Here is an 18680-nt window from a genome sequence, read left to right as displayed (position 1 = left end):
TGTAAGGCACTTGGAAAAATTTTAGATGCAAAATCAACCAAACAATTAACAAAAAATCAATTGCTTTAATGTTTTCGCTAATAGCCTGACGACTACACAAATTAGTGGATTTACCTATTAGGTGACGACTATTGGCTGATTAGCCAAACTAGTAGCTTTAGACATGGCGACCAACTAACCATTACGCGCTTGTTGCTTTAAACATAACACAACAACCTGTTACGCGACTAAGGCTGGGCAACTAACATTAATTGCATAAAGTGATAGGCAACTAAAGATTTGAATAGGCCACTACCATTGGTCAAGTAGCTTTTGGTCGTTTTCTTTGTAGTGAAATGTCAGTTACACCTTTGAGAATTGAATCTAAGGTGTGTTGAAGTTGAACAATAGAATTGTCACTCATCTTAGATTTGCTCTTACGTTCAACATGTCCTTTTGAATCACAAAAGAGACACACTTTATGATCACCAAAGTGATTATAGTGAAAAATTTAACACCATCGTTAGGAGATTTCTTCCTTCCGTGTGATATGGAGATTCCTTGATTAGAGGAGTAACCAGTCACATCTTTTCCAATAGGAAGGGATTGCGATTTAGCTTTTGGAACTGAAGCCTCAGTTGAGTTAAAATCTGACACTTCAGAACATCCTTGAATAGAGAGTTTACTCAAAATTTGTTCAATACCCAAGGCATTCTCTTTGAGTTTAGCCTCTATTAAGGTTCGTGAAGAACAAACTAAGGAGTTTTCTTCATGGAGAACCTTTAATTGAGAGTCACGATCAGTTACCGTACAAATAAGCATATTGACTTTGTGTTTCAACCGATTGATTTTATCATCCTGGATTCTAATAAGTTTTAAAATCACACTCTGTTTAGCTGTTTCCTTTTCAACTTCAGAGTCAGACTCGTCGGTAAAATAATCAGGATAACATCTATCAATACATTTTGTTGGAGCATAATGTTCATCTATATTCGAGATTGACAATTTTTTCTCTTTAATAGATTTCATAGAAACATAATTTTTACTTCTGGTAATGCATTTACCAGAGATAGCACTAGTATCCATAAAGTCATATTGCTACGAACACAGACTTATGAGGTCTTAAACGTGTTTGCCTTCTCTGATACCAGTTGAAAAAGCGAGGGTCTAACAACTACACCTAATATTTCGCTTAGCAATCTGTATGGACTAACTCCAATATACTTTCAAGAGAATCAACTAGACAGTCAGACTCAATCTTAAGAAAAGTACATACAAGGGTTGTATCTCTATTTCTCAATTCAATATGCAATCAAACAAATATGAATTTGTGAGCCCGGTTGAATATAAGAAATAAATTGGACGTATCAAAAACCAATATCCAAGTGTCAATCAATATAATCAACAACCAAAGGTTGGATTCACAATTGATTGAACTTACGCACAACCTGTGATATTTCAATTATATAAACAAATATAATGCGGAAAGAAATAACACGGACACTAGAAATTTTGTTAACGAGGAAACCGCAAATGCATAAAAACCCCGGGACGTAGTTTAGATTTGAACACCACATTGTATTAGGCCGCTACAGACACTAGCCTACTCCAAGTTAACTTTGGACTGGAATGTAGTTGATCCCTAACAAATCTCACATTGATCAAGGTACAATCACGTTCTTTGCTCCTCTAGAACCACGCTGGATTCTGCGCACTTGATTCCCTTATCTGATCTCACCCACAACTAAGAGTTGCTACGAACCAAAGTCGAAGACTTGATAAACCAATCTGTCTCACACAGAAAAGTCTATTGAATAGATAAATCTGTCTCTCACAAAAATACCTATGAGTTTTGTTCCGTCTTTTGATAAATCAAGGTGAACAAGAACCAATTGATATACTGGACATATATTCCTGAAAGATAACCTAGAAATATCAATTACCTCACAATAATCTTAATCGTATGGTAGCAAAACAAGATATTGTGGAATCACAAACGATGAGACGAAGATGTTTGTGACTACTTTTTATCTTGCCTATCGGAGATTAAATCTCGAGCAAATCTTAGAGAAGCTAGTACTCAATACGATAGAAAACAACAAGATTAGAACATGCAACTACAGAGAAAATAGTTGGGTCTGGCTTCACAATCCCAATGAAATATTCAAGTCGTTAACCTACAGTTTAAAAACCTAAGGTTAAAGGGGAACCGATTATAGTCGCAACTAGTATCACACAGGAGGTGTGGGGATTAGGTTTCCCAGTTTCTAGAGTTATCCCTTATATAGTCTTCAAATCGGGGTTTGCAATCAATGTTACCTTGATATTCACCGTTAGATGAAAACCTGATTAGACTCAAGCTAATATCTTTCAACTGTTAGGTCGAACTTAGCTTGTAACGCATAAATGAAAAGTGACTTTATTTAGATATGAGTAACCGTACCTAAATGTGTGCACCTTGTTGACTCAACAATAGTTAACCGAAGTTAGCCATATGAACACTTTCATATCAACCTTACTCATATTAACCATAACTAGTTCAAATGACTCAAATGAAACTAGTAATAGAGTTGTTCAATTGTTTATATTCTTATAGAAGTATACAAGACACAATTGAAGCAAAATCGATTACGATTCACTCGAATCAATTCATGAACATTATAGCCACGGTTTGCAAAAGATTACATTCCTTATTATATAAATATATTAGTTCATGAACAAACCGATTTTAAAACATAACCTACTCAAGTATGCAAACGGCTACGCATGCCTAAGTAGCCGGACTAAGTTTGGGTTCGCCAGTATGCTAACGGGTAAGCATACCTTCCAAATTCAGTTGAATTTCCGGAACTTGAAACTCATGCCAGTATCATACCGGTATCCATACTAAGTTCTCGGACTTTCATTAACCAACCAGTACGCATACGGGTATGCATACTATGGTTCCCGGACTTGGAATAACTTGCAGCAGTTAGCATACAAGTACGCATACTGTGCTATATCCAATCATGGTTAATTGTTCTAAACTCCCATTTCAATCATTGAAACATTCTTGGAAGACGACAATAGCTGTCTCACACAAACTATTAGCTTCAAATCAATTTTCAAGTGGTCGAATGATCAGTACGAAACATTCTGATTCTACATCAAATGATTGTCTCACACAAATCATGTAAGATGTTACAAGGAGATTTTCACATGATCATCTTTTGACTTTCGCCAATAATATAAGATGAACTTGGTTAAAGCGAAATCTTACCAACACATATTTCGAGAAATATGTAAGCAAGTTAAACTCATCTCGAAATATCAAATGTGTATAATCGAAGTCTATATAGTTACATGACTTTTGTCTCAAATAGACAGAGTAAATAGACTTTTGAGTGATAGATGAATTCAAGTATCCACATACCTTTTGTTGATGAAGTTCCACAAGCTCCCCTTAGTAGTTCTTCTTGTTCAATCGATGAACGCCGTGAATTCTAATGCTACTACACTTACTATCCTAATCCGAGACTTAGCTATAAGTAGACTAGAAATCAAGACTTATAGTTTTGATAACTAAACTTGACAAACAAGCTTGAGATAACACCGCTTGCGAGTTCGACCGAGCAGTGCTCTAACAAATACGATGAAACATATCCTCAAATAGCCAGGAAAACCTCATACTTAACTCCCATTACAAACTTGTTTATTCTAATTCGTTAAAAACTTAAGTTTATTTCTGCAGTTACGGCTGGAAAATAAGGTCCACCCAGCCGTAAAGTCTGCTTACGGATGGGACAAATACTACATCCAAGCCGTAAGTGAGGACTATCGGATGAAAACTTATTATCTCCCAGTTGTAAGCAATAGTTATTATTAGGAAACTAGGAGCTTGTAACCGTAAATTCAGTACAGAATCACCTGTGTCTGCGTTACGGCTGGGATAATAAGTTATGATAAGAAACTTTCCTAGCCGTAAATGACTTTCCGATGTGAAATTTTTAGAATTTCGACATACACACAAGGACTTGAAATGTAAAAATCATTTAATTCATTAAACCACATAACAACCCATTAAATACTTACTTGGGCTGCATTACAAATTGTTTCTAATATCCCCTACGATCTATTAAGAAGTCTATGATGATGGCAAAATGAGCTTCGTTGAAATCTAACTTTTTCATTTTTTCCATTCCTTTCTAGGTTGAGATACGACTTTTGTTGAAGTATTTTCGAAGTTTCTAGAAGGTTCTGGAAAATTCCGAAACCCGCCTTTGGGTTTGGAAAGTTCCGAAGCCTGCTAAGGAAACCTATTGAGGGGTTTCTTGTTGAGTAAGTGTTTCCTAATCAGTCTCCCAATTTAATTAGTAAAGCTTATTCATGGTTTCCATCTTTAAGAAGATACTTGGAAGCTAAGTTCACTTAGATGCCAAGTTTGTGACTACTATATAAGGGGGCTTATATAGTGATACAAATGTATGGTTTTCAAGAGATAATTAGAGGATACACAATGTAGTTCTCTAAGGTTTCAAGGGAATCCATCCCACCTTTTAGGGTGGAGTTTAGTGAGAGAGATAGACCATTCTCTGGTGTTGAAAGATACACGATTGGTCTTGAGAGAGTACATTGTTATGGTCTGAGAAAGAATAGTTCGTTGAAGAAGTATTTGTTACGAAGCTGTATAAAGCATCGTCGGGTGACGAGAAGATCGCCTTGTTTGTTTACAAAGAGGTGTTCATTTCAGGAGGAGATCGTCGTTTCGGAGGAGGCCTTCGTTCAGGAAGGGATCCTCCTTGGTATATATATTCTGTCCAGTTAAGAGAGTACACATCGTTGGTGTTGGAGACATCAGTTATAAAGGAGCCTCAGTTATGAGATAGATATTATCTCAGGTTGATTGAAGACATTATTCGGAGTAAAAGATCGTTTGTTCATCAGAGTTTCTTTAGGGTTTATGATCAACCTTGTTGGATCATAGCTTGTAGATTGCTTTGTCAGTCGTTAAGTGTGTAATTCTCTGTTTGGTGGTTCTGTAATAATCAAGAGGAAGTCGTAGCCAGTTGTGGACGTAGGCATATTGTCGAACCACGTTAAGTCTTGTGTTCTTTACTTATTGCTTCTTTTATTTGCATCTTATTATCGTTCATTCTACGTCGATCCAAAGATCTAGTTTCTTGAAGGGATAATTCTATATGGATTTCCCCTACAAGTGGTGCGGTGTTTGTTTGCCCTTTAATCCCTACAATTTCAGCACCTGTTATGAAACCATTGTTTACATAAGCCGGGAATACTGACTGTCAGATCAAATTGAATTCTAATTGGATTAGGTTCTTGTTCCCTTACATATTTTGTATATCTATAGTAAAAGAGTAGATGTTTTGTTGTTTTCAGTTCTTCTCCACACATTGGGCAAGAAGGATCAATATCTTTTACTTTTCCATATAATTTTGTATTAGTGGACAAAGCATTTTAGATGCATTTCCAAAAGAAAACATTTATTTTTTGAGATATGTTTAGTTTCCGTAAAGTTTTCCAGAAAGTTTCCAGAAGAGAAGGCTAACCACATCTAAACCTCTTTCATTAAGCTTATCATACACTGATTTAACTATATAATTTTCTGATTTTGTTAGAGTTCATCTAAGCTTGTTTTGTTTTTGTTTATTTAATTTGTCTAGAAACAAATAGATTTTACAGATCAAAGATGCTATGTCTGAAGGAAAGATAGAGTTTATAACAGAGAAATTTCACTTTTTAGTGACAGGATCAACGAGATGTGCCACAAGTGTTATAGATTCATTACTTTGAATATTATATTGCATTAGGTTACCACTTAAGCCCGCGATTCAGCCGTCTTCCCGAACATTGATATCTAAACCATTCCCTACTTCCCATATACGGTACTTGTTAATAAGCTCTAGGCCTAACATAAACACTTTCAAATCCAAGATCCTTTATCTAGTGATTTGGCTTTTAAGGGACTTTTCTTTCTAAAATATAAACGGGTTACAAAGTTTTTTACCAAAGTGAATTGGGTTCCTGAACTACTACTCATCATGCTACCTTCGTAGCCAATGCTAAGTTAAATTTTCTAGCATCTCTCAAACACAAGCCTCCTGATTGCATAGGTTTGCAGAGGCTAGTCCCATAAAATCTCCTCGAGCCCGTATTCTTTTTGCCCCACCAATAGGTAAGATTGTGTGTTTTGCCAACTCACCCTAAAGAAGTCGATAAAATCATCCATTGGAAGTGTAACCATCAAATTTTGTCTATACGCTAAATGGTCAAAAGGGCATTTAAATCCCACAATTTTTGTGTCTTTCAGATGGGGTATTTTTATAGCAAGACAAGCCAAAGTGGCTGAATATGCGAGTAACGGAATGATCTAGCATCCAATTCAAGCTGTTTCTAATTTTAGTTGGGATGCAAGAACTTACTGTTTACAAATATGTGGCGAGGACGGTATTAGGATCCAATGCGACAATAGAACCAACACAATACACATTTGCAGACCGTATTGGAAGTTTGGAACCAATCATCTAAACCGATTATTTCATTCTGGCTGGATTGTGGATATAAGGAACTTGATCAAGGAAAAATTCCTCCATATCGATTCTGAGATATACAATATTAGCATGACCAGAAAATATCTACAGCAAATGACCAATTGTCTGAAAAATATGTCATTAATCAAGAAATGCACAAAAAGACCAGGTCTAACACCCAATCCAAGCTATACATAATATCGCATCAGAATCAGTGGCTCCCCAGCAGACATGCCAGAGACTGAAGATTGCAAATACACTAGAATTCATGTCTAAATTGCGTTTTGCAGTACTCTAGTACGACATGTTATTAGATAAAACTTTAAAATATGAACCGAAACCTTCCTTTCTATAGTAGTAAAGAAAATCCTACTCGCTAAGCCAAGCCCCTCTTCCGAGTATTTACAAGCAACACTGTGGAGCTTATTTCACAGTTTAAGGCAATTGAATCACTTGATTCTCTCTCAAAGTTGCTGCCAGTAACAAAAGAAGCTCTGCCAAGAAAACAAAATAACATAACAGCTAAACAGCTCGCTTTTGAGTTTTAAGATACTTCCTAGGTGACATTAAATCTAAGTGTATCCCACACATTAGCGTCCGTGAGACTGTGAAATCCATCTCACCAACTTACCAATCTCATTTTCGCACTCTATTGCTGCTTCACCAAAATTTTGTAGCCCCAAACTGGAATAAAGGTCATCTCGCACTGAATTGTGAAGGCTGGTGATCCAAACTGGAAATCTTTTGGCACAGGAAAACAGTACAATTATGGTCACATAGGCTATCCAAGTAAACCGATTGACAGTTGAGCTTACTGTTAGCGAAAAACCAAGCGAGGGGACTATCCATCTTGCGAAAACGTAGGGAAGACAGAGAGACATTAGCAGATTCATAACGATTGGGATCAATATCTCCTGCAGCATCCAACTCCCTGGAAGCTTCAAGAAATCATGATGTTTCATCCTCTCCAACTTAGTCCGCCAGCTTTCATCTACCAGAACAATTTTATGGTTCAGCAACACCTGTATAACGAAAAACAGTCGATACAAATGTTAGAAGATAACAGTTCCTTGCCAAAATTCAAGTAACTTGAAGCGAAAGCAAATTTTGAACCCAGCGAAAACTTGTCTCTGAATTAGTAATCTCAGACTTTATAAGTTTTTTTAATATTCAGAGAGGCTTCTAAGAGCTGTGTATATCTATGTAGGCAAATTCTAGAGTTTCATGCTCGAGACGCTTCTTTGATGAATCAATTAGACATAAACCCCAGTTTGTCCCACTCATGGAATATGTCGATCACATTTTCGCCGTGACACTATGTGCACCTCCATCCTAAGGGTCCATCACTAGATGCTATTTGAAAGTGATACACGCAGTAAAGAGTTACAGCACATACCAATGTTCTCCCAGCTTAAAGAAGAAGAACCCCACTGCCCAATCCTGACACAAGAGCAAAGGTGGGCCTTTAACCACCAATGCTCCAACTGGCACCATGAATGAAAACTCAAATAAAAGCCCTATTAACACTGGAATAACAATGATCTGAAACCAAAAGACAGGTATCAACATTAGAAGTCGGATTTTAAATAGAATGCTCATTGCTCAGAGAGAAATAGAAAATATCTGTGGAATCAATCCCATACCCAAAGTGATAATATAACACAACTCTCAACGATAATGCAAAACAACTTGCAGAAATCCCTGAACCGTAAAGGCGTTATCCCTGCTTTAAGTTTAAAGTGCCTGATGAAGTATCTTGCTCCAGTGAAAGAAGTCCAGATGGAAATATTTGCAATAAAGAAGGCATACAGATCTAAGGAAAGAAGTAAGAAGTTTAGTTAATAACAGTAATAAGCATGGAACTGAGCAGAAACTACAGTCTCTACAATTACATTACCATTGCACTCGATGCCATGAGTTATTGGGAGATTAGAAAAGAAACTGAACAGTACATGTCCTAGTGGTAGGGATACGATAGTCAAAGATGAACTGAAGAGGAGCCACGTTATCCATGCCAGTACAACCAACAACACAACACGGAGTACCAAAGCATAGCTGCAAATAGTTGAGAGATCCAGCAGAAGATTTAAGCTTAAATTTGGTACCGAAGACAAGATACAGTACCAGGTGCTTGAAAATAATATATCACCAAATTTGACATTTCAAAAGAAATTACTTAACATCTTAGATATTTCACTATGAATATATTTTGGCATATCGTATTCGGAACGTGAATATGATAAATCATAAAACTAATTTTTTTTCTGCTACTCAAAATCATAAACAGAGATTACACAGTTAAAATCACTTACCCATTATCACTCGGATCACTTGCACAGTTTTCAACACCATCAAAATTCTGTGAGGTGAAAGTACTTTCTTTTGGATCTTGAGCAGCAATTCCATCATGCACTTCGTCCTGCTCCGTTTCCACTTTCACATTGTCCTTCCCGCCAATGTCCCCAGGTCTCGAACACAAGAAATCACTTAAGCCAAGTACACAGCAAACTGAGGTAACCCACTGATGGATTAGATCGGCAACTGTTTCCCGCAGTTCAATTGCATAAGGTAAGCATAACTGGAGCAGAAGCATGACTACAGGAATCTCTGTGAATGGCTCAGATACACTGCAATTTGGATAGAACCTGGTTTAGTGTTACCAGCCGCAGCAAACACAAAATAAGAAGTAGAAATGTGGTACACAAGTAGTAGGTGGCAACTTACGAAATATGCAGAGGGAAGATGGTTGGTGCTAACCAAATGGCCAGTGTAACCGGTAAATATACTAGATATATCATCAAAATGCCATTAACGGCAATTGAGAACAGGAATCGACTAGCTTGCAAATGCACCTCATTCGTAAGTCCATGTAAAATGATGCTGATTGGATCTGCTAAATTCTGAAGAAACTCTAGAACTTCTTTACGCAAAACCTGAACAAATAGTTAAAGGTAATATATCATCAAAAATTACTACACAAGAAACTGGTGATTACACAGTAAGGAAGTCAATTTCATCAAATAGGCTAAAGAATGATACCCTTTGAAGAAGGCTAGTAGAAATGTGTATCTGGAACATGTATATGATTCCTACCGCCCAATGCATCGAAGAACTTAATAAAGGGAATTTCAAAAAGAATTCTACCCTATCAGAAAATGAGTTCCCAAGCATCGTAATGGTACAAACATCCAGCCACCAACCATACACCAAAGGAACGACTCCAAGATGAATTATCAGAAAGAATGGATATATTATAATTCTCAGGAATACCCTCACATAGTAGCATATCTTTGATGCAACAGTTCTGATAGGGATACCAGAGCAAACGAAGACCAAAGACACAACAATCGTATATCCAGTTGCAAGAGTAATACCATCTTATAGGTCTGAGCTTTGGTACATTGAAAGTGGCTTGCATACGCTGCTTGAGGCTTCTCCTGGTCCAATACTGTTTGCAGCCAGGGTTTCAACAACCACTTTTGTAGCACATGAAAGCAGGCAATCATTCTGAATTTCAGCAGACAAATTTGTAACGACATGTGATGCGTTCTTCACTGAGTTATTTCCTATATAGAGTGCTGACTCTATAAAAAGCATGAAAATCGACGAAGCCACAAAGAAAAGCCATGAAAGACAATGCAGAATAATTCGTCCTAACGAGAACGGCACCAATATCAGCACACCGTTGGCAATCATATACTGCAAAGAGAGAAAGAGAGAGTGTAATTATAGTAATATAATGTATGAAATCCTCAGACAAAAGATTTGTGAACAGTCACAGAATTGCACATAAGTATACTTGATGGATGCAGAAAAAGGTTCATACTGAAATAAGCGAAAAAGAAACGGAAAGTGAGACTTAGGTCACAATGATACAACTTACAAGACTTAGATAAATGCGAAAACATGTCGAGCTCAATGTCTGGTCCAACAAAGATAATAGAAGCTCACATAATAAACCAGCAGTGGTTTGAGATAATTGAATACTTCTTCTTTGTAATTGTTATAACTGGAAGTGATCTTAAACGTATAACAGTATCATTCACCATATTAGAACTTGATATATCTATATTTGTACTATATGTCATATGCCTAACTTATCATGAAATTTTTTGAACTTTTCCAGTGAGGTAAGTTTACAATCTGGTGCAATAATTGTTTGGTTCATCATTTATGTTGAACCACTAGGAAGCAACTCATATATTATCAATTAAAGCTGACATTCCTGGTACCACTAATGTAAATAGAATGGTAAAAAGGATTGGAACTTACAAATAAGATAATCGCGACCAGAAAAGCACCAGTACGTCGTAGAGGAACATCAAACATGGAGATAGCAATCACCACCACTCTTCGAAAAATACGAAGAAGAGGAGCTACCAACAATATTACCAACAATCTTAACCCCAGTGCCACATGATCCTCATTTCTTACACCAGCAATAGCTTGCGGTTCCCCAGCACCTTCACCAATTTCATGAGCAATATGAATATGATTATCTATTCCCATTATTAAAGCAAAGACACACACCCAGATCATATAGAAGACATTGATTACAGATCCATACAACCAGTCCATCATAACTGTTGAAGGAGACATATGACTATGAACTAATCCCTGAATTTCAGAAAGGCTCCTTACTAAACTCAAACGCCATGTCCAAAATGCAATTAAGGGAGCCACATGGAGTTGAACCGCAGATAGAAGTGCAGAACATGGCATGCTTTCATTGCAATCCCACCCACAAACTCTCTGAGAGGTAGTCTTGTTGGAGTATTCTCAGCATAAACACGATATACAGAATATTTATGTTTGCACACCTGTAAAAATCATACTAGCAACATTAGTCTACAATCTACATAAAAAAAATACAAGGCAAAATCCCTTGTTTCATCAAATTTCTATATTTAGTTTTGTGTGTGTTTTTTTTGTCGGACTAAAATAAAAGTATAAAACCCTAAGTAACAAATTGATTGAGATAGAGAAAGAGTGAACCTCGCATTTAGGAGTGATGCGTTGCTTCATCCAGCGGAGGAAACATTTTGGGTGAAGAAATTTCATACTCCCAGAACAAGCACAAGGGTACTGAAGTGGGTTTTCAGAATCACCAGGGCATAACAAATCCTGCAAATCTGCTCTTCCTCTTCTTCTTCATCTTCGTCTACTCTCTCTTTCATGTTGATAATTTCTCTGGTTTCCAACCCTCTTCCCATTTTCTGTCTCTATTGAGTCTCTCACTATCCTTTTCTTCACCAGTGCAGAGTCTCTACTGGTGTGGTGTATGAGAGGTTTTTGGTGGAAAAACTGAAACCCATTTTTGCTGCTTTTTCCTACCATTTTCTTTTTGTTAGCAAGAGCTCGTCTGTGCAGTGCTCAGTATCCAGAGATTTGTCTTTTTTGTTTGACCTTTTCGTTTGCCCAAACAAACAAACAGGGACTTAAATGCAAGAAAAATAAACTTTTTGACCCCACTTGCCCAAAAGTCTAAAAAGTTTTTATGGTTGGTCTTCTGATTATCAATTGGTATCTCATGTAAAGGTGGTAATTTTCGAGAAGAATTATATTATTTTAATATTTTAATGGGATATAAATAAAAAATTTTATTTTATTGATATTTTTCATATTTTCTAGATAAATATATTGAAATTGATGAGAATAAATTAGGCAACATTAGATAAATTTATAAAAACAAAAAAAGAATTTATTCTAAGAGAATTCTACTTCTCCGCCTATATATAAGAGACGGAGGGAGTAGTTTTTTTTTAACAGAGAGGTATCTCATGTCTAGCTATGTAGCTTTTTTTTAATAGAGAGAGTGCCCGAAAAAGGGAAGACTAACTCTAAGATACATAACGGTGCTAAGATAAGCTAAGACTAACATCATGCTGAACAACCACAATTGGTTGAGAGTTATAAATATTTGTCTCAGCAGTCTAAACATGAACTGGCCGGAGAGTATCAAAAAACTGTTGGAGGTTAGGCATTTCTAAGGGTGCACAGGAACCGAGCCGGACCAATGGACCGAACCGGAACCGGTGGAACCGTACTTGGTTTTGGACCGAACCGAGGTACAAGGTACAGGTACCGGTCCAAAAAATAGGAACCGAGGTCTGGGGGTACAGGTACACGGTCCTGTACAAGTACCGTGCCGTACCGGACCGAATGTCCTGAATGATTATAGCCGTTAGATTTAGGGGATAAGGGATCAGTATTAGCCGTTAGATTAGAGGGGGTATATAATCGAACATTATAGGGTTTCTGTTTCTCTTCTCATTTTCTTCTTCTTCTTTTTTCCGTCTCCTCTCTGTCTGAGAAGGGACGAGCGACAATCTTCTCCATTACAAATGTTGATTAACAGAGACGAGCGACAATCTTCTCTTCTCCATTACAAGTGTTGATTCAAAGGGTAAGTGTTGATTCAAACGGTAAGTAATTAAGATTTGTAAGCGAACTGAACCTACTTTGAATCTCAAGTGTTTATTCAAAGGGTAAGCGAACTGAACCTAGGGTTTTGTAATTGAGATTTGTAATAATTCTGAATCTTCTGAGAATCTGAATCTAATAATTCTACCTTTAATCTTTTGATTTTTCAGATTTGTAATTAAGACTTGTTCATCAGATTTGCAAGAGTTGATTGATTTGGCTTGGATTTGGTAAGAATTCTATCTTCTTAATCTTTTCTTTTGATTTTTCATTATTTTTGTTAATGAAATTAGGGTGTTAAATAAAATCTGGGTTTTGCTTTAGTTTTGTTGTTTAATGTTTGAAAGATTGAGATCTTATCTAATTGATGTGTGTTTCATTGAATTGTGATGCTATGCTCTGTTTTATGTTACTGAATTTGTGACTTTAGGGTTAGGGTTTTGTTTTTGGATTTGTTTGGATGAGAATTGATCAATTGAATGATGTTGAGAAGATCCAGATGTTATCTTGATTTTGAGTATGAGCTGCAAAATCTTTGGATTGAAAGTTTAGCTGAATTGCTAATAACAAGCTAGTACTTGCCTTAATTCAGGTTCATGTTTTGTTATTGATCTGGTAATGTGTATCTTGATCTGTGTAGTTAATTTGAGAAATTAGGGTGTTAATTTGTTTTGGTGGTGGTTTTGTAGTTCTCATCTTAATTATGAATTGAAGTTTGGTCTTCTGGATGTTGATCATTCTAGGATGTTTAGCTGATTAATGAATTGAGTCTAATGAAGAGTTGTTATGTATGTTGATGGGTTAAATGAGTTGTGATGCAAGCTGAGATGATATTGAGTTACTAACTACTATTATTTGTTTGGCAGCGTTACTTGGTCCTATCAACACTGATGACACCACAAGTGTTGCTGATATGGATTAGAAGATCAAGATTCAAGACTACTGCATCACTAGATGCACTTCTAGTTGTTCTTTTTTCAGATTTTCTCATTTTCAAGACTTAGTGTGTGTGTCTGTGGCTACTGTCTACTGCTAATTGTTGTTTTTTAGGATTTCCCAGACTTTAGTGTGTGTGATTGTGAGATTGTCAGTTTGTGTGCTACACTGCTACTGCCTACTGCTACTCAGGTTTTCAAGACTTTGTTTGTTTGGTTTGCTAGTAATATAGCTACTTATTAATTGTTGCTTTGTTCTAAGTATGAGTTATTACTTAATATATTGAAAAACAGGTAAAAAACATGTACTTAGATTGTCAGAGAAAAAGACATATTTCTGTCTGGAAAAGAACCGATTGGAACCGGTACCGTACCTGGTACCGAATGGAACCGGAACCGAGGTACAAGGTACAGGTACCGGTCCAAAATTTTGGAACCGAGGCTAGGGAGGTACAGGTACTCGGTCTCGTCAAGAACCAAGTCGAACCGTACCGTGTGCACCCTTAGGCATTTCCAATTTTTGCTAATCTAATCGCCGAGAGGTTATGATGAGGAGCTACTTTAATTAAGGTGCCTAAGAAAAAATCAATAGCTTCAAAATTCCCTCCATGAGTTTGGTTGAATCCTACTTGAAATCTTTCTTGAACCTCCATCTGGTAACCCTTCTTAATGGCCTGTAAAGTTTCATCATCTTCTTTTGTAAAGTTTATGTTGGATTTCTGCAATCTTTGCCCCATTCCAGTGCTAGATGAGCTCCTCTGTATGTTCTGGCTGCTCTGTTGAGTCCAATTGTTGTGTCCTTGTAGTTCCTTTCTCCCACACATTGGCCTGAAAAGGACATAGCAATTAAGAAAAAGTTAGTATAATAAGGTAAATCACCATTAGAATTGTTAGTATTTACTTCCAAAATACTAATGTTAATAGTGATTCCAAATTTTTCCTTATGAATGCTTATAAGCCAGCATTTCTTGCAAGGTGTTCATTGTTGGCATCCTAATAGTACATATTGTTCAGAATGTTCCCTGGATTATTTATCACTCTATTAAAAGAGCAAATATGTTGAGTTATTTTCAAGACAGTACTATCTGTAAGGCCTATTCCTATGCACATGCCAAACGCTGATATTTGGCATATATGCACCCACTATGGGTATGCCAAACTGCCAAATCCATATGCCTATATTCCAGGAATAACATATAGGCATATACGATAGAGTTTCCAACGAGCGATAGAGTGTCCATAGCTGTCAAGCCCGCGCTCGCTGGTCTTTAAAGCGCCAGCGCTAGTCAAGTTATCGCTCGACTCTCTGATCATCGCTTATCAGATCTTCATCCAACGACTACTATTTTCCCCCTCTATAAATACCTAATTTCAATCTCATTTCAACTCACACCAGAATTTCCAAACCTTTCTAGAATTGCTGAGTTCCTCAGAGAACATAGCTGATAATATGAACATTGCTGAGTTCGAAGCAAACCAACGTGTTGCCGCAAATCGAAGAGTTGTTGATCGTGCCAATGTGGAAAGTGAAATTATGAGAAGTCAAATTAGGAGACGTCAATTTATGAGACGAAAACCAAAATTTACTACCGCGGAAGATGAATGTATTTGCAGGAATTATATTTATCTTACTCATAATGAATTTCATCCCCAATTATTGTGGCAAAGGATTTTTGAGAAATTTCAAGAACAACCAATGAACCTCAACAATCGTGATATGTCAGAGTTGAATCAGCGCTTCACTACAATCAATCAGGGAGTTACTAGGTATGTTGCTTTACTTCAGCAACAAGGTCCAACTTTAAGGGATGGTGATAGCAGGATGGAATTTCAACAAAGGTGTCGTGCGGATGGTGAAACCATGATTGCACTTCGACAAAGGTTTCGTAAGGAATATCGTCGCATCTACGGAAAAAAAATTCCGTTTTGATCACCGTTTCGATATTTTAAGATGTTTGCCCAAATGTTATCCAACATTTGTGTTGTAATTTCTCAATTGTCTAAGTTTACGTTTTAAGTTCTTATGTTTTAATTCCTTAATTTTCTAAGTTATTATGCTTTAAGTTTAATATTTTTTTAAATTATTAATTGTAAGTTTCAACAATATTCAACAACATTGGATTAAGAATAGAGTTAATATTGACTTTTAACAATATTCATCAAATTTTTAAATTCGTTAAATTTCCATATAATATTAATAGTCATTTTACAAGACATAAAACTAGACAATAATTGGAAATACTTTAAAAACAAAAATTTGGGACAATGTTCTTCATCTTGTTTATCTTCTAATGCGCTCATGAATGGAGTCTCCTTTGTTTATCTTCTTCTTTGACTTCAAATTTGTTTTGCCTTGATTTTCCTTGCCTTGAACTTTTCTTTGCCTTTTCTTAGTTGCGGTTTTGACTTGGTTAATATCCAAAACTTGAAGACTTCTTTGCTTCTTACCTATTTATTTATAATTATCACATATCTTCTTAACGACACATTCAAGTACTACTCCAGAGAAATCAAGTTGTGTTACCGAATCAATTTGGGTTAATTGTGCCATTTGGAGAAAATAGAACAACTAAATTAGACTGAGAAATATAGAATAAATTGAGAAAAATAGAAAAATTTGGGGTAAGTTTTGAGTTTGAAAGTTACATATTTATAGCGATAAAGAACTAGCCGTAGGCGCTAGAGTCAATAACGTCGGCGATAGAGTGATTATCACTGGCGTTATTCATAATATCGCTCGCTATAAAGTCTATCTCTTAGTGGTTTTCCCATAGTGGCGCAATTGGTTTGCCATGCCACCTGTGTTAGAGCATTGCTCGGTCGAACTCACATGCGTTGTTATCTCAAGCATGTCTGTCAATGTTAGTGATCAAAACTATAAGTCTTGATTTCTAGTCTATTATAGCTAAGTCTCGGACTAGGATAGAAAGTATAGTTGAGCTCAAGGAATTCATGGCGATTCATCATACAAGTAGAAGAACTACTCAAGGAACCGGTGGAACTTCTCGACAAAAAGGTATGTGAAGACTTGAACTTATCTATCACTCAAAAGTCTATCTACTCTATCTCATACTCTTTGATACAAGAAGTCGTATGCTATATATATAGACTTTGATTATACACATTTGGTATTTCGAGCCGAGTATACCTCGCGTATCTATATCTCAAAATATGTGTTGGTAAGCTTTTCACTTCGATCAAGTTTATCTTTACCATGTGACGAAAGTCATGATATGTTTCAATCATCTTGAAAATTGCTTTGACGAGAAACGGTGTAACAACTATATAACCTCCTCTAAGAATGTTTCAATGATTGAAATGAGATCTTAGATTACATAACCAATGGTGGACATAAGCATTGTTGTGGAAACACATTTATGTATAAGTCCTATTGCTTGAACCAAATTTTGCTAACCTTGTTGATCAAGAGGACCAGAAGAATGGCGTGAGCCCAGTCCCCGAGCTCAGTCCGCGAACTGCCGAAGTTCTCAAACCCGAGAATTTCTGCTGGATTTAACAACTACTTGCGTGAAGCTAAGTCCGCGAACTCATTCCGCGAACCCAGTCCGCGAACCGGCGAAGTTCTCATACCCGAGAATTTCTGATGGAGTTTGTAAACTCTGCCCGGTAACTTAAGTCCGCGAACCTAGTCTGCAAACTTGAGAAGGTTATATATCTGAAGATGATTTCTGAACTTAAACTTAAAAATACTAAGGAATGCAGTTTGCAAACCGTGGCTATAAAAGTTCATGAACCGATTCAAGTGAATCAAATCATCTTTGCTTCAATTGTGTCTTATGTAGTACATAAGATTTCCTTGCAATTGAACAACTCTCTGACTAGTTCATTTGAAGTCATTCGAACTAGTTATGGTGAAGAAGAACATAGTTGATATGAAATGCTCATATGGCTAACCTTTTGGTTAATTTTTGTTGAACCAACAAGTGCATACGTTTGGGTACGGTTAACAAACCTAGAAGCGTGCATTGTCAAGTGTGTGTAACAAGCTAAGTTTTCGATCTAACGGTTGAGAAATATTAGCTTGAATATAAATCAGGTTTTCATCTAACGGTGAATGTTGAATGCTTTGTTACTAAGCTAACATTGAGTTCAAACCCTGATTTGAAAGACTATATAAAGGAGACATCTAGTATTGTGCAAAACTAATCCCCACACCTTACGTGTGATAGTATTTTGCGTGCTAGAGTCGATTCTCTTTTAACCTTTGGTTTTCTTCTTCTAAAACCAGGTTAACGACTTAAAGACTTCATTGGGATTGTGAAGCCAGACCGATACTACTTTTATCGTAGTTGTGTGATCTGATCTTGAATCTTCTATCGTACGAGTACAATCAGATTGATTGGCTTGAGATTGATATCTACGATAGGAAAGATATAAAAAGTAATCACAAACATCTTCGTCTCATTGTTTATGATTCCGCAACATCTTGTGTCGCTACCATACGATTAAGATTGTTGTGAGATGATTGATAATTCTAGGCTGTTCTTCGGGAATATAAGACCGAATTATCAATTGGTTCCTGTTCACCTTGATAATTATCAAAACACGGAACAAAACCTTTAGGGTTTATCTGTGGGAGAGAGATTGATCCTTTGATAGACTTGTCTGTGTGAGGCAGATTTGTTTATTGTCAAAGCCTGCGATTTTGGGTCGTAGCAACTCTTAGTTGTGGGTGAGATCAGCTAAGGAATCAAGTGCGCAGTATCCTTTTGGGATCAGAGGCGTAGGGAGTATAACTGTACTTTGGATCAGTGGGAGATTGATCGGGGTTCAACTACAGTCCAGTCTGAAGTTA

General features: G+C 36.7%; 1 protein-coding gene and 1 long non-coding RNA gene across 5 annotated transcripts; one reads left to right on the top strand and one right to left on the bottom strand.

The window, feature by feature from the left end:
* Positions 1-6628: 6628 nt before the first annotated feature.
* LOC113289109 (probable E3 ubiquitin ligase SUD1) lies at positions 6629-11899 on the bottom strand. Of its 4 annotated transcripts, XM_026538285.1 has the most exons (10): positions 11502-11899; positions 11148-11326; positions 10779-10969; positions 9881-10205; positions 9231-9439; positions 8819-9133; positions 8404-8561; positions 8150-8319; positions 7903-8048; positions 6629-7528 (listed from the first exon to the last, which is right to left on the bottom strand). In XM_026538285.1, exons 4-10 carry the CDS (start codon positions 10043-10045, stop codon positions 7519-7521), a joined length of 1173 nt encoding a protein of 390 aa, XP_026394070.1. In that variant the 5' UTR covers positions 10046-10205; positions 10779-10969; positions 11148-11326; positions 11502-11899; the 3' UTR covers positions 6629-7518. The 4 variants fall into 4 exon arrangements, with proteins under 4 accessions (XP_026394070.1, XP_026394071.1, XP_026394072.1 ...); XM_026538286.1 differs by having other exon boundaries at positions 9546-10205; positions 10779-11326; XM_026538287.1 differs by having other exon boundaries at positions 9651-10205; positions 10779-11326.
* Positions 11900-12815: 916 nt separating this feature from the next.
* On the top strand, positions 12816-13824 carry LOC113289397. The gene is made up of 3 exons (XR_003330999.1): positions 12816-12912; positions 13100-13159; positions 13796-13824. It is a non-coding gene; the product is annotated as an uncharacterized LOC113289397 (long non-coding RNA).
* Positions 13825-18680: the final 4856 nt, after the last annotated feature.

This window comes from Papaver somniferum, chromosome 6 (assembly GCF_003573695.1).
Source record: "Papaver somniferum cultivar HN1 chromosome 6, ASM357369v1, whole genome shotgun sequence".
NCBI lineage: Eukaryota > Viridiplantae > Streptophyta > Magnoliopsida > Ranunculales > Papaveraceae > Papaver > Papaver somniferum.
Note: the sequence above shows the minus strand (reverse complement) of the source record. Positions and strands in the feature narration are given on the sequence as shown.

Excerpts from the sequence above, each read along its gene's own strand:
- LOC113289109 (XM_026538284.1), bottom strand. The coding sequence starts at position 10,045 with ATGTCGTTACAAATTTGTCTGCTGAAATTCAGAATGATTGCCTGCTTT. Across the intron at positions 8,562-8,818 it reads AGTGATCCGAGTGATAATGG|CTATGCTTTGGTACTCCGTG; the intron begins GTAAGTGATTTT and ends AACTATTTGCAG. Across the intron at positions 8,320-8,403 it reads TCATGGCATCGAGTGCAATG|ATCTGTATGCCTTCTTTATT; the intron begins GTAATGTAATTG and ends TTCTTTCCTTAG.